Source organism: Chamaea fasciata, unplaced genomic scaffold, assembly GCF_029207755.1.
Source record: "Chamaea fasciata isolate MVZ Bird 193981 ecotype frontalis unplaced genomic scaffold, bChaFas1.0.hap1 SCAF_1, whole genome shotgun sequence".
In the NCBI taxonomy this organism is placed as follows: Eukaryota; Metazoa; Chordata; class Aves; order Passeriformes; family Sylviidae; genus Chamaea; species Chamaea fasciata.
Genome location: NW_027094086.1, coordinates 1,129,448 through 1,145,592, shown reverse-complemented (window position 1 = coordinate 1,145,592; position 16,145 = coordinate 1,129,448). Strand labels below are relative to the sequence as shown.

Here is a 16,145-nt window from a genome sequence, read left to right as displayed (position 1 = left end):
TCCTTTCCCAACTTTTTTTCCCTCATCCCGACGCTTTTCCCGGTGCCTGGGGGGGGGCCCCTGAGGGAAAATGGCGGGAAGCGGCGGTGGGGGGGGCGGGATCTATAGGGGATCTCTGAGGGCACGCAGCGCCGGGAGGGCCCTATAGGGGATTTCTATGGGGTCGCCGCGGCTCTACAGGGCTCTGACACCCTACGGAGAAGCTCTGAGGGATCTTTAGAGGGATCCGGGCGATTCTATAGGATCAGGAGATCGTCCCCTATAGCGGCGGGATCCCTTCGTTCCCTCCCGCTCCCGCTTCCCCCCGGAACCTTTTCAGCGCCGCACCGCGGGCGGTGCCGCACCCAATCCGCTCCCCCGGCTGCGTCGCTTCCGGCCGGCGCCGGTGGCCATCGCCTGTCGCGACAGGGCGGCGGTCGTCGGTCTCTGTCGCGACAAGGAGGCGGCGCGGCCGTGTCGGGAGCGGCCGGTGGCTGTCGCGATGAGGGCGGGGCCGGTGCTGCGGCTCTGCGCGGGCCCGGAGCTCCGGTACCGGCAGGGCCAGCGGCCGGCGCCGGGAATCCGCGAGTACTTTTATTACGTCGATCACCACGGGCAGGTCCGGGAGGGATCTATGCGGGATCTATGGGGGAAATATAAGGGATCTATGGGGATTTATAGTGGATCTGTGGGGGGATCTATGGGGGGATCCACAGGGGAGGGATCTATGCGGGATCTATGGGGGAAATATAAGGGATCTATGGGGATTTATAGTGGATCTGTGGGGGGATCTATGGGGGGATCCATAGGGGAGGGATCTATGGGGGAACTATAAGGGATCTATGGGGATTTATAGTGGATCTATGGGGGGATCTATAGGGGATCTGTGGGGGATATAGGGGAGGGATCTATGCGGGATCTATGGGGGGAACTATAAGGGATCTATGGGGATTTATAGTGGATCTATGGGGGATCTATAGGGGATCTATGGGGGATATATGGGGCGATCCATAGGGGAGGGATCTATGCGGGATCTATGGGGGGAAATATAAGGGATCTATGGGGATTTATAGTGGATCTATGGGGGAATCTATAGGGGATCTGTGGGGGATCTATGGGGGGATCCATAGGGGAGGGATCTATGGGGGGAACTATAAGGGATCTATGGGGATTTATAGTGGATCTATGGGGGGATCTATAGGGGATCTGTGGGGGATCTATGGGGGAATCTATTAGGGATCTATGGGGGGATCTATAGGGATATATGTGGGGATTCTGGAGGATCTATGGGGACCGATAAGGATCTGTAGCAGATACATGGAAGATCTATAAGAGATCTATAGGGGATCTATGGGGGATCTATAAGGGATCTGTGGGGGATCTGTAGGGGGTCTATAAGGGATCTATAGGGGATCGATAAGGGATCTATAAGGTATCTATGTGGGATCTATGTGAATCTATAGGGGATCTGTGGGGATCTATAGGGGATCTATAAGGGATCTATGGGGGTGATATATGGGATCTATGGGGGATCTATGGGGATATATATGGGGATCTATGGCAGATCTATGGGGGGATCTATGGGGGATCTATAGGGAATCTGTAAGGGATCGGGGGGTTTGTGGGGATCTATAGGTGATCTATGGGGGTCTATAAGGGATCTGTAGGGGGTCTATAAGGGATCTATGGGGGAATCTATGTGGAATCTATAGGGGATCTATAGTGATCCATGGGGATATATATGGTGGATCTGTGGGGGATCGATGGGGAATCTATAAGGGATCTATTCAGGAACCGGTGGGGGATCTATGGGAGATCAATAGGGGTTGTACATGGGATCTATAAGGGATCTATAGGGGATCTACAGGGATTGGGGGATCTGCAGGGGATTTATGGGGATCTATAGGGGATCTATAAGGAATCTGTGGGAGTCTCTGGGGGATCTACAGGGGACCTATAAGGGATCCACAGTACATCCATAGGGGATCTATATGAGATCTATGGGGGATCGAGAAGGAACCTATAGGGGATTTATAAGGGATCTATGAGAGCTCCATAGGGATCTGTGGGGGATCTTTAAGGGATCCATGGGGATCCATGGGGACTTGATAGGGGATCTGTAGGGGATCTATAAGGGATCTGTGGAGGATCTATGGGGGATCTACAGGGATCGGGGGGTCCTGGGGAGTGGATCCCACGGAGATCCCACCTGGATTCTGGGCAGATCCCAAAGAGATCCCGGTTTAAAAATCGCCGGGAGAATCAATCCGGGATGGATCCCGGCGAACCCCCGGGAAGGATCCCAAATTATTAATCCCAAATCAATCCCAAACAGATCCCGGATGGATCCTGGACAGATCCCAAACAAACCCCTTTCAATGGCCTCAAAGCAGATCCCGAAAAAAACTCCCCCAAATCCTCCGGCAAATCCCAGCTGGATCCCCCTAAAAAAAAAACCAAAAAAACACAAAAACCCCAAAAAGATTCAGGATTGATCCCAAAACGATCCCAGAGGAAAAAAAAAAACGGGATTTTTGGGGAAAATTTCCGCTTTTTGAGGCTTTTTCCCGGTTTTTTCCCACCCCTCCCCCCCCCGCAGCTTTTCCTGGACGACGCCAAAGTGAAAAACTTCATCACCTGCTTCAAAGGTACCGCCCTAATTAGCGCCCTAATTAGCGTCCCCTTGTTAATTAGGAGCCGATTGTTAATTAGGGGTTGATTGTTTAATTGGGATTTGCTCATTAATTGGGCTTTGAGCCTTAATTAATTAGGATTTAATCCTTAATTAGGGAGGAACTGAGCCTTAGGAAAGGGTTGGGAAAGGTGGGACCACCCCCTAATTTGCATATTGTTCCCTCGTTCATTAATTGCTCCCTGATTAATTGATCATTCGTTAAATTCACTCATTATTAAATTCCCGAATTAATGAAGAAATTCCTTCATTGAGAAGCCCTAAAGTCCTCAATTAAGGATCCCAAATTAATCAAGAAATTCCTTCATTCCTGAATTTCTTAATGAATTCCTTAAATACCTTCACTCCTTAATGAAGAATGCTGAATTAATTAAGAAATTCCTTCATTAAGAAACCCAAGGTAATTAAGAAATTCCTTAACCCCTAAATTTCTCAATGAAGAAATTCCTTAAACAGCTTCATTCCTTCATGAAGAATCCTGAATTAATTAAGAAATTAATTAAGAAATGAAGAAATCAATGAAGGAATTAATTAAGGAATTTTTTAAATTTCTCAAGGAAGAAATTTCCTTAAATAAGAACTAAATTTTCCTTAATTAATTAATTATTTTTTTAAAATCAATTTTTAATTTAAAAAAAATAATGATTTTAGGGAGGATTTTCCCTTTTCAGTTTCTCTTTTCCCAGATCCTTCAAATTCCCAGAAAATCCCCCCAAAAAATCCGCAAAACACCAGAAAATTCCGGAAAAAAAAAACCCAAAAAAACTTTAGTGAACCATCCCAGAATTCCAAAAAAAACCCCAAAATTCCTGATCCGGGAATTTCTCCCTCTCCCCAGATCTTGGATTCTTCTCGTTGTTTTTCATCCTCTCCCTCAAATCCTTCAAAATCCCAGAAAATCCAAAAAAAAACCCCCAAAAACAGGAAAACACCAGAAAATCCAAAAAAAACACCAAAAAACTGTAATAAACCATCCCAGAATTCCCAGAATTCCCAGAATTCCCGAAATTCCTGATCCACGAATTTTCCTCTCGTTCTTTTTCATCCTTTCCCTCATCCCTCTCCCTCAAATCCTTCAAATTCCCAGAAAATCCAAAAAAAACCCCAAAAAATCTGGGAAAAAACCCACCAAAAAATCCCAAAAAAACCCCCCAAAACTTCATTCAGCCATCCCAAAATTCCCAAAATTCCCGATCCACGACTTTTTCCCTCCTGACGGATGTTGGATTCCTCTTTCATCCTTTCCCTCCTTCCAATTCCCAGAAAATCCCCCAAAACGCGACAAAAATCCCCCCAAAAAGAATCACAAAAAACAAAATTCCAGTAAAAACCCCAAAACTTTATTCAAGCATCCCTGAATTCCCAAAATTATCGATCCATGAATTTTTCCTTTGGATTCCTCTCCTTTTTCATGTTTTCCCTCATCCCTTTCCCTCAACTCCTTCGAATTCCCGGAAAATCCAAAAAAAAAACACCAAAAAACACCCGAAAAATCTGGGAAAAATCCCCCAAAGAACTCCACAAAAATCCACCAGAAAAATCCCCCCAAAAAAACCCCCCAAAAAACTTTAATGAAACATCCCAGAATTCCCAAAAATTCCTGATCCACGAATTTCCCTCTCCTTCTTCATCCTTTCCCTCATCTCTGCTTCAAATCCTTTGAATTCCCAGAAAATCCCAAAAAAAAACCCCAAAAAATCCCGAAAAAACCACCAGAAAATAACAAAAAAATCACAAAAAATTCCGGAAAAAAAAAAAGCCCCAAAACCTTTATTCAACCATCCCAAAATTCCCAAAATTCCCGAAATTCCCGATCCATTAATTTGTCTCTCCTGACAGATGTTGGATCCCTCTCGTTCCTTTCCGTCCTTCCCCTCGAATCCTTCGAATTCCCAGAAAATCCCAGAAAACCCCCCAAAAAACACCCGAAAAATCTGGAGAAAAAACCCAAAGAAACTCGACAAAAAAAAATCCCCCCCAAAAAACCACCAGAAAATTCCGGGAAAACCCCAAAAACTTTATTCAATCATCCCAGAATTCCCCGAATTCCCAGAATTCCTGATCCACCAATTTCCCTCTCCTCCTTTTGCATCCTTTCCCTCATCCCTTTCCCTCAAATCCTTCAAAACCCCAGAAAAATCACCGGAAAAACCACCAGAAAATCCAAAAAAAAATTCCCAAAAAAACGTGGAAAAATCCCAAAAAAAAAACCCCAAAAACCACCGGAAAAATCTGGGGAAAAAAATCAAAATAACTCTACAAAAATCCCCCAAAAAACCACCAGAAAATTCCCAAAAAATCCCCAAAAACTTCCATGAACCATCCCAGAATTCCCAAAATTCCCAAAATTCCCGATCCACAAATTTATCGCTGGGATTCCTCTCGTTCCTCTTCATCTCTCCCCTCGTCCCTTCGCCTCAAATCCTTGGAATTGCCAGAAAACCAAAAAAAACCCCAAAAATCACCAAAAACCCTCCAGAAAATCCTGAAAAATTATCAGAAAACCACCCGAAAATTAAAAAAAAACCCCAAACTTTATTCAACCATCCCAGAATTCCTGATCCATGAATTTTCCTCTTTTTCATCCTTTCCCTCGAAATCTTTGAATTCCCAGAAAATCCCAAAAAAACCGCCAAAAAAAAACCCCAGAAAAATAAAATAAAAAACCCCAAATAACTCTACAAAAATCCCCCTAAAAAACCCCCGAAACTTTTATTCAACCATCCCAGAATTCCCAAAATTCCTGATCCACGAGTTTTCCCCTCTTTACAGACATCACCTTCCTCCCGTTCTTTTTCATCCTTCGAATTCCCAGAAAATCCCAAAAAAATCTGAAAAAAACACCAAAAAACCCCAGAAAAATCTTAAAAACCCCCAAAAATCTTGAATGAACCATCCCAGAATTCCCCAAATTCCTGATCCATTAATTTTTCCCTCCTGATTTTCATCCTTTCCCTCATCCCTCTCCCTCAACTCCTTCAAATTCCCAGAAAATCCCCAAAAACCCACCAAAACGCTCGACAAAAATCCCCAAAAACCACCAGAAAATTCCAGGAAAAAAAAAAACAAACAAAAAAAACCCCAAAACCCTTTATTCAACCATTCCCAAAATTCCCCAAATTCCCGATCCACAAATCCCGTTCCCTGAAATCCTTCGAATTCCCTAAAAATCCCCCCAAAACCCTAAAAAATCCCCAAAAAACACCCCAAAAAATCCCAAAAAACCACCAGAAAATTCCGGAAAAAAACAAACCCCAAAACCCTTTATTCAACCATCCCCAAATTCCCAAAAATTCCCGATCCATGAATCCCTTTCCCTCAAATCCTTCAAATTCCCCAAAAATCCCCCCAAAACCCTAAAAAATCCCCAAAAAACCCCCAAAAATTCCCAAAAAACCACCAGAAAATTCGGGAAAAATAAAAGAAACCCAAAAATTCCCCAAAAATCCCCAAAACCCACCAGAAAATTCCGGAAAAAAAAAAAACAACCCCCAAACCCCTTTATTCAGCCATCCCAGAATTCCCGAAATTCCCGATCCACAAATCCCGTTCCCTGAAATCCTTCGAATTCCCCAAAAATCCCCCCAAAACCCTAAAAAAACCCCAAAAAACACCCAAAAAAATCCCCAAAAACCACCAGAAAATTCCGGAAAAAAAAAAGACCCAAAACCCTTTATTCAACCATCCCCAAATTCCCAAAAATTCCCGATCCACGAATCCCTTTCTTTCAAATCCTTCAAATTCCCCAAAAATCTCCCAAAAACCCCCCAAAAAAATCCCCAAAAAACCACCAGAAAATTCGGGAAAAATAAAGAAACCCAAAAATTCCCCAAAAATCCCCCCAAAAACACCCAAAAAAATCCCAAAAAACCACCAGAAAATTCCGGAAAAAAACAAACCCCAAAACCCTTTATTCAACCATCCCCAAATTCCCAAAAATTCCCGATCCACAAATCCCGTTCCCTGAAATCCTTCGAATTCCCCAAAAATCCCCCAAAAAACCCCCCAAAAATCCCCAAAAACCACCAGAAAATTCCGGAAAAAAAAAAAAAACCACCAAAAATCTTTATTCAACCATCCCAAAATTCCCGAAATTCCTGATCCATGAATCCCTTTCTTTCAAATCCTTCGAATTCCCCAAAAATCTCCCAAAAAACACCCAAAAAATCCCCAAAAAACCACCAGAAAATTCCGGAAAAAAACAAACCCCAAAACCCTTTATTCAACTATCCCCAAATTCCCAAAAATTCCCGATCCACAAATCCCGTTCCCTGAAATCCTTCGAATTCCCCAAAAATCCCCCAAAAAACACCCAAAAAATCCCCAAAAAACACCAGAAAATTCCGGAAAAAAACCAAACCAAACCCCAAACCCCTTTATTCAACCATCCCAGAATTCCCGGAATTCCCGATCCACGAATCCCTTTCTTTCAAATCCTTCAAATTCCCCAAAAATCTCCCAAAAACCCCCCAAAAAAATCCCCAAAAACCACCAGAAAATTCCGGAAAAAAAAACCCCAAACCCCAAAAATCTTTATTCAACCGTCCCCAAAATTCCCCAAATTTCTGATCCACAAATTCCGTTCCCTCAAATCCTTCGAATTCCCCAAAAATCCCCCCAAAACCCTAAAAAAACCCAAAAAACTCCCCAAAAAATCCCAAAAACCCACCAGAAAATTCGGGAAAAATAAAAGAAACTCCAAAATTCCCCAAAAATCCCCCCAAAAACCCCCCAAAAATCCCCAAAACCCACCAGAAAATTCCGGAAAAAAAAAAAAACAACCCCCAAACCCCTTTATTCAACCATCCCAAAATTCCCGAAATTCCCGATCCACGAATCCCTTTCTTTCAAATCCTTCAAATTCCCCAAAAATCTCCCAAAAAACACCCAAAAAAATCCCCAAAAAACCACCAGAAAATTCCGGAAAAAAAAAAAACAAACCAAACCCCTTTATTCAACCACGCCAGAATTCCCGGAATTCCCGCCCCGCGTTCTTTTCTCCCTCTTCCCAGACGTCAAGTTCCTCTCGTTCTTCTTCAAGCACCTGCAGCGGAACGCCGGCGGCCCTTACCGCCGGCGCTTCCCTTTCCTCTCCCGCTGCGGCCGCGAGCGGAATTTCCTGCGCTGCTCCGACCGGCCCGTGGTTTTCACCCACGTTTTACCCGCCCGCTCCCGCGGCGCTTTCCTCCTCTCCTACAACGGCGGAGGAGCCGAGCTCACCGTGCCCTTCCAGCCGGGAATGGTGACGCTTTTCCCGCAGAACGGCCGCGTTTATCACCCGGCGCCGGCGAACGCCGGCGGAGTCGGCTTGGTGAGTTCGGCGCTGGCGGCCGAGTGGAGCTCGGCTTTCGGCTTCGAGGAAGGGCTGGGGAAGCCCCCGACGCGGTTTTGGTGGCGGGGGAAGAGTTACCGGCTCTCCGGGGAGCTGCTGGAGGTGCTGAGGGCGGAAAAATCGGGATTGGAGGCGGAAAAGGTCGAATCCCGCGTGGAATGAGGCGGAAGTTCCTCAAGAATTCCGGCAAGTTCTTCTCGTCGTCCCGAAAGATTCAATAAAATTCAGATTTCAGAACGTCTCGAAAATTCTTGTGGTTTTCCATTAAGTTCCTGCACTTTTCCCATGAAATGTCTGGTTTTCCCATGAAATTTCCAGTTTTTCCATGACATTTCCGTGGTTGTTCCATGAAATTCCGGCGGTTTTCCCATTAAATTCCGGCGCTTTTCCTGTAAAATTCCGTGGTTTTCCCATGAAATTTTTGTGGTTTTCCTGTGAAATTCCCACAGTTTTCCCATTAAATTCTGGCGGTTTTCCCATGAAATTTTCATGATTTTCCTGTGAAATTCCTGCAATTTTTCCATGAAATTTCCACAGTTTTCCCATGAAATTTTTGTAGTTTTCCCATGAAATTCCTGCAGTTTTCCTGTGAAATTCCTGCAGTTTTCCCATGAAATTCCGGCGGTTTTTCCATTAAATGTCGGGTTTTTCCATGAAATTTCCAGTTTTTCCATGAAATTTCCGTGGTTGTTCCATGAAATTCCGGCGGTTTTGCCATTAAATTCCGGCGCTTTTCCTGTAAAATTCCGTGGTTTTCCCATTAAATTTTCGTGGTTTTCCTGTGAAATTCCGGCAGTTTTTCCATGAAATTTCCAAAGTTTTCCCGTGAAATTTCCACAGTTTTCCCATGAAATTTTTGTTGGTTTCCCGTGAAATTTCCACAGTTTTTCCATTCAATTTGTGGTTTGCCCATGAAATTTCCAGTTTTCCCATGAAATTCCCGCAGTTTCCCATTAAAATTTCCGTGCTTTTCCCGTGAAATTTTCGCGGGTTTTCCATTAAATTTCAGGAGTTTTCCCGTGAAATTCCGGCAGTTGTTTCACTAAATTTTTGTGGTTTTCCAGTGAAATTTCCACAGTTTTCCCATTAAATTCCAGCGGTTTTCCCATGAAATTTTCATGATTTTCCTGTGAAATTCCTGCAGTTTTTTCCATTAAATTTCCAGGTTTTCCATAAAATTTCTGTGGTTGTTCCATGAAATTCCTGCAGTTTTCCCATGAAATTCCGGCGCTTTTCCTGTAAAATTCCGTGGTTTTCCCACTAAAATTTTGTGGTTTTCCATGAAATTTCCACAGTTTTCCCATGAAACTCCTGCGGTTTTCCCATGAAATTCCGGCGGTTTTTCCATTAAGTTTCTGGGTTTTCCATGACATTTCCACAGTTTTTCCATGACATTTCCATGTTTTTCCCATGAAATTCCTGCGGTTTTCCCGTGAAATTCCCCCAAAAACCCAAAGAGTGGGAGTTGGGGAGTTGGGGGTTCAGGCTTTGAGGAGGGGCTGGGAAATCCCCCGACGCGTTTTTGGCGCCGGGGGAAGAGTTCTCGGCTCTCCGGGGAGCTGCTGGAGGTGCTGAGGGCGGAAAAATCGGGATTGGAGGCGGAAAAGGTCGAATCCCGCGTGGAATGAGGCGGAAGTTCCTCAAGAATTCCGGCAACTTCTTCTCGTCGTCCCGAAAGATTCAATAAAATTCAGATTTCAGGACGTCTCGAAAATTCTTGTGGTTTTCCATTAAGTTCCTGCACTTTTCCCATGAAATTTCTGGTTTTCCATGAAATTTCCAGTTTTTCCATGAAATTTCCGTGGTTGTTCGATGAAATTCCGGCGGTTTTGCCATTAAATTCCGGCGCTTTTCCTGTAAAATTTCGTGGTTTTCCCATGAAATTTTTGTGGTTTTCCAGTGAAATTTCCACAGTTTTCCCATTAAATTCCGGCGCTTTTCCTGTGAAATTCCTGCAGTTTTCCCATGAAATTTTCATGGTTTTCCTGTGAAATTCCGGCAGTTTTTCCATGAAATTTCCACAGTTTTCCCATGAAATTTTTGTAGTTTTCCCATGAAATTCCTGCAGTTTTCCTGTGAAATTCCGGCGGTTTTTCCATTAACTTTCTGGTTTTTCCATGAAATTTCCACAGTTTTCCCATGAAACTCCTGCGGTTTTCCTGTGAAATTCCTGCATTTTTGCCATTAAATTTCCAGGTTTTCCATAAAATTTCTGTGGTTGTTCCATGAAATTCCCGCAGTTTTCCCATTAAATTCTGGTGGTTTTCCCATGAAATTTTCATGATTTTCCTGTGAAATTCCTGCAATTTTTCCATGAAATTTCCACAGTTTTCCCATGAAACTCCTGCGGTTTTGCCATTAAATTCCGGCGCTTTTCCTGTAAAATTCCGTGGTTTTCCCATTAAATTTTTGTGGTTTTCCAGTGAAATTTCCACAGTTTTCCCATTTAATTCCGGCGCTTTTCCTGTGAAATTCCTGCAGTTTTTCCATGAAATTTCCACAGTTTTCCCATGAAATTTTTGTAGTTTTCCCATGAAATTCCTGCAGTTTTCCTGTGAAATTCCGGCGGTTTTTCCATGAAATTTCTGGTTTTCCCATGAAATTTCCAGGTTTTCCATGAAATTTCCGTGGTTGTTCCATGAAATTCCGGCGGTTTTGCCATTAAATTCCGGCGCTTTTCCTGTAAAATTCCGTGGTTTTCCCATTAAATTTTCGTGGTTTTCCTGTGAAATTCCTGCAGTTTTTCCATGAAATTTCTGCAGTTTTCCCATGAAATTTTTGTTGTTTTCCCGTGAAATTTTCGTGGGTTTCCTGTGAAATTTCCACAGTTTTTCCATTCAATTTGTGGTTTGCCCATGAAATTTCCAGTTTTCCCATGAAATTCCCACAGTTTCCCATTAAAATTTCCGTGCTTTTCCCGTGAAATTTTCGCGGGTTTCCCATTAAATTTCAGGAGTTTTCCCGTGAAATTCCGGCAGTTGTTTCACTAAATTTTTGTGGTTTTCCAGTGAAATTTCCACCATTTTCCCATTAAATTCCAGCGGTTTTCCCATGAAATTTTCATGATTTTCCTGTGAAATTCCTGCAGTTTTTTCCATTAAATTTCCAGGTTTTCCATAAAATTTCTGTGGTTGTTCCATGAAATTCCTGCAGTTTTCCCATGAAATTCCGGCGCTTTTCCTGTAAAATTCCGTGGTTTTCCCACTAAAATTTTGTGGTTTTCCATGAAATTTCCACAGTTTTCCCATGAAACTCCTGCGGTTTTCCCATGAAATTCCGGCGGTTTTTCCATTAAGTTTCTGGGTTTTCCATGACATTTCCACAGTTTTTCCATGACATTTCCATGTTTTTCCCATGAAATTCCTGCGGTTTTCCCGTGAAATTCCCCCAAAAACCCAAAGAGTGGGAGTTGGGGAGTTGGGGGTTCAGGCTTTGAGGAGGGGCTGGGAAATCCCCCGACGCGGTTTTGGCGCCGGGGGAAGAGTTCTCGGCTCTCCGGGGAGCTGCTGGAGGTGCTGAGGGCGGAAAAATCGGGATTGGAGGCGGAAAAGGTCGAATCCCGCGTGGAATGAGGCGGAAGTTCCTCAAGAATTCCGGCAAGTTCTTCTCGTCGTCCCGAAAGATTCAATAAAATTCAGATTTCAGAACGTCTCGAAAATTCTTGTGGTTTTCCATTAACTTCCTGCACTTTTCCCATGAAATTTCTGGTTTTCCCATGAAATTTCCAGTTTTTTCATGAAATTTCCGTGGTTGTTCCATGAAATTCTGGCGGTTTTGCCATTAAATTCCGGCGCTTTTCCTGTAAAATTCCATGGTTTTCCCATTAAATTTTTGTGGTTTTCCAGAGAAATTTCCACAGTTTTCCCATTAAATTCCAGCGGTTTTCCCATGAAATTTTCATGATTTTCCTGTGAAATTCCTGCAGTTTTTCCATGAAATTTCCACAGTTTCTCCATGAAACTCCTGCGGTTTTCCTGTGAAATTCCTGCATTTTTTTCCATTAAATTTCCAGGTTTTCCATAAAATTTCTGTGGTTGTTCCATGAAATTCCTGCAGTTTTCCCATGAAATTCCGGCGCTTTTCCTGTAAAATTCCGTGGTTTTCCCATTAAATTTTTGTGGTTTTCCAGAGAAATTTCCACAGTTTTCCCATTAAATTCTGGCGGTTTTCCCATGAAATTTTCGTGGTTTTCCTGTGAAATTCCGGCAGCTTTTCCATGAAATTCTGGCGATTTTTCCATTAAGTTTCTGGGTTTTCCATGAAATTTCCACAGTTTTTCCATGACATTTCCATGTTTTTCCATGAAATTCCTGCGGTTTTCCCGTGAAATTCCCCCAAAAACCCAAAGAGTGGGAGTTGGGGAGTTGGGGGTTCAGGCTTTGAGGAGGGGCTGGGAAATCCCCCGACGCGTTTTTGGCGCCGGGGGAAGAGTTCTCGGCTCTCCGGGGAGCTGCTGGAGGTGCTGAGGGCGGAAAAATCGGGATTGGAGGCGGAAAAGGTCGAATCCCGCGTGGAATGAGGCGGAAGTTCCTCAAGAATTCCGGCAAGTTCTTCTCGTCGTCCCGAAAGATTCAATAAAATTCAGATTTCAGGACGTCTCGAAAATTCTTGTGGTTTTCCATTAAGTTCCTGCACTTTTCCCATGAAATTTCTGGTTTTCCCATGAAATTTCCAGTTTTTCCATGAAATTTCCGTGGTTGTTCCATGAAATTCCGGCGGTTTTGCCGTTAAATTCCGGGGCTTTTCCTGTAAAATTCCATGGTTTTCCCATTAAATTTTTGTGGTTTTCCAGAGAAATTTCCACAGTTTTCCCATTAAATTCTGGCGGTTTTCCCATGAAATTTTCGTGGTTTTCCTTTGAAATTCCTGCAGTTTTTCCATGAAATTTCCACAGTTTTCCCATGAAACTCCTGCGGTTTTCCTGTGAAATTCCGGCGGTCTTTTTCCATTAAATTTCCAGGTTTTTCCATGAAATTTCGCTGGTTGTTCCATGAAATTCCTGCGGTTTTGCCACTAAATTCCGGCGCTTTTCCTGTAAAATTTCCAGATTTTCACATTAAATTTTTGTGGTTTTCCCATGAAATTTCCACAGTTTTTCCAATTAAATTCCGGCGCTTTTCCTGTGAAATTCCTGCAGTTTTCCCATGAAATTTTCAATATTTTCCTGTGAAACTCCGGCAGTTTTTCCATGAAATTCCTGCAGTTTTCCTGTGAAATTCTGGTGGTTTTTCCATTAAATTTCTGGGTTTTCCATGAAATTTCCAGGGATTCCATGAAATTTTGCTGGTTGTTCCATGAAATTCCGGCGGTTTTCCCATTAAATTCCGGCGCTTTTCCTGTAAAATTCCGTGGGTTTCCCATGAAATTTTTGTGGTTTTCCAGTGAAATTTCCACAGTTTTCGCATTAAATTCTGGCAGTTTTCCCATGAAATTTTCATGATTTTCCTGTGAAATTCCGGCAGTTTTTCCATGAAATTTCCACAGTTTTCCCATGAAATTTTTGTAGTTTTCCCATGAAATTCCTGCAGTTTTCCTGTGAAATTCCTGCAGTTTTCCCATGAAATTCCGGCGGTTTTTCCATTAAATGTCGGGTTTTTCCATGAAATTTCCAGTTTTTCCATGAAATTTCCGTGGTTGTTCCATGAAATTCCGGCGGTTTTGCCATTAAATTCCGGCGCTTTTCCTGTAAAATTCCGTGGTTTTCCCATTAAATTTTCGTGGTTTTCCTGTGAAATTCCGGCAGTTTTTCCATGAAATTTCCAAAGTTTTCCCGTGAAATTTCCACAGTTTTCCCATGAAATTTTTGTTGGTTTCCCGTGAAATTTCCACAGTTTTTCCATTCAATTTGTGGTTTGCCCATGAAATTTCCAGTTTTCCCATGAAATTCCCGCAGTTTCCCATTAAAATTTCCGTGCTTTTCCCGTGAAATTTTCGCGGGTTTCCCATTAAATTCCAGGAGTTTTCCCGTGAAATTCCGGCAGTTGTTTCACTAAATTTTTGTGGTTTTCCAGTGAAATTTCCACCATTTTCCCATTAAATTCCAGCGGTTTTCCCATGAAATTTTCATGATTTTCCTGTGAAATTCCTGCAGTTTTTTCCATTAAATTTCCAGGTTTTCCATAAAATTTCTGTGGTTGTTCCATGAAATTCCTGCAGTTTTCCCATGAAATTCCGGCGCTTTTCCTGTAAAATTCCGTGGTTTTCCCACTAAAATTTTGTGGTTTTCCATGAAATTTCCACAGTTTTCCCATGAAACTCCTGCGGTTTTCCCATGAAATTCCGGCGGTTTTTCCATTAAGTTTCTGGGTTTTCCATGACATTTCCACAGTTTTTCCATGACATTTCCATGTTTTTCCCATGAAATTCCTGCGGTTTTCCCGTGAAATTCCCCCAAAAACCCAAAGAGTGGGAGTTGGGGAGTTGGGGGTTCAGGCTTTGAGGAGGGGCTGGGAAATCCCCCGACGCGGTTTTGGCGCCGGGGGAAGAGTTCTCGGCTCTCCGGGGAGCTGCTGGAGGTGCTGAGGGCGGAAAAATCGGGATTGGAGGCGGAAAAGGTCGAATCCCACGTGGAATGAGGCGGAAGTTCCTCAAGAATTCCGGCAAGTTCTTCTCGTCGTCCCGAAAGAGTCAATAAAATTCAGATTTCAGAACGTCTCGAAAATTCTTGTGGTTTTCCATTAAGTTCCTGCACTTTTCCCATGAAATTTCTGGTTTTCCATGAAATTTCCAGTTTTTCCATGAAATTTCCGTGGTTGTTCCATGAAATTCCGGCGGTTTTGCCGTTAAATTCCGGGGCTTTTCCTGTAAAATTTCGTGGTTTTCCCATGAAATTTTTGTGGTTTTCCAGTGAAATTTCCACAGTTTTCCCATTAAATTCTGGCGGTTTTCCTGTGAAATTCCTGCAGTTTTCCCATGAAATTTTCATGGTTTTCCTGTGAAATTCCAGCAGGTTTTCCCATGAAATTTTGGTAGTTTTCCCATGAAATTCCTGCAGTTTTCCTGTGAAATTCTGGCAGTTTTTCCATTAACTTTCTGGTTTTTCCATGAAATTTCCACAGTTTTTCCATGACATTTCCATGTTTTTTCCATGAAATTTCCACAGTTTCTCCATGAAACTCCTGCAGTTTTCCTGTGAAATTCCTGCATTTTTTTCCATTAAATTTCCAGGTTTTCCATAAAATTTCTGTGGTTGTTCCATGAAATTCCGGCGGTTTTCCCATGAAATTCCGGCGCTTTTCCTGTAAAATTCCGTGGTTTTCCCATTAAATTTTTGTGGTTTTCCAGAGAAATTTCCCCAGTTTTCCCATTAAATTCTGGCAGTTTTCCCATGAAATTTTCATGATTTTCCTGTGAAATTCCGGCAGTTTTTCCATGAAATTTCCGGTTTTCCCATGAAATTTTTGTAGTTTTCCCTGAAATTCCTGTAGTTTTCCCATGAAATTCCTGCAGTTTTCCCATGAAATTCCGGCGGTTTTTCCATTAAATGTCGGGTTTTTCCATGAAATTTCCAGTTTTTCCATGAAATTTCCGTGGTTGTTCCATGAAATTCCTGCGGTTTTGCCATTAAATTCCGGTGCTTTTCCTGTAAAATTCCGTGGTTTTCCCATTAAATTTTCGTGGTTTTCCTGTGAAATTCCGGCAGTTTTTCCATGAAATTTCCAAAGTTTTCCCGTGAAATTTCCACAGTTTTCCCATGAAATTTTCGTGGGTTTCCTGTGAAATTTCCACAGTTTTTCCATTCAATTTGTGGTTTTCCCATGAAATTTCCAGTTTTTCCATGAAATTCCTGCAGTTTTCCCATTAAAATTTCCATGCTTTTCCCGTGAAATTTTCGCGGGTTTCCCGCTAAATTCCAGGAGTTTTCCCGTGAAATTCCGGCAGTTTTCCCACTAAATTTTCGTGGTTTTCCAGTGAAATTCCCAAAAAAAAAAAAAAAGAGTGGAAGAAAAAAATCAAGAGGTGAAATCCCACACGGAATGAGGTGGAAATTCCTCAAGAATTCCGGAAAATTCTTCTCGTCGTCCTCGAAGATTCAAGAAAATTCAGAATTCAGAATATCCGAAAAATTCCTGTGGTTTTCCCATTAAATTCCGGCGGTTTTTCCACAAAATTTCTGGTCTTCCCATTAAATTCCTGCGGTTT

The 16,145-nt window shown here is 42.6% G+C and overlaps 1 protein-coding gene across 1 annotated transcript; it reads left to right on the top strand.

The window, feature by feature from the left end:
- Nucleotides 1-350: 350 nt before the first annotated feature.
- Nucleotides 351-8,251, top strand: CUNH8orf82 (chromosome unknown C8orf82 homolog). Its single transcript, XM_066207946.1, has 3 exons — nt 351-598; nt 2,579-2,627; nt 7,684-8,251. Exons 1-3 carry the CDS (start codon nt 482-484, stop codon nt 8,163-8,165), a joined length of 648 nt encoding a protein of 215 aa, XP_066064043.1. The 5' UTR covers nt 351-481; the 3' UTR covers nt 8,166-8,251.
- Nucleotides 8,252-16,145: the final 7,894 nt, after the last annotated feature.

Excerpts from the sequence above, each read along its gene's own strand:
- CUNH8orf82 (XM_066207946.1), top strand. The coding sequence starts at position 482 with ATGAGGGCGGGGCCGGTGCTGCGGCTCTGCGCGGGCCCGGAGCTCCGG. Across the intron at positions 599-2,578 it reads ACGTCGATCACCACGGGCAG|CTTTTCCTGGACGACGCCAA; the intron begins GTCCGGGAGGGA and ends CCCCCCCCGCAG. Across the intron at positions 2,628-7,683 it reads CTTCATCACCTGCTTCAAAG|ACGTCAAGTTCCTCTCGTTC; the intron begins GTACCGCCCTAA and ends CCCTCTTCCCAG.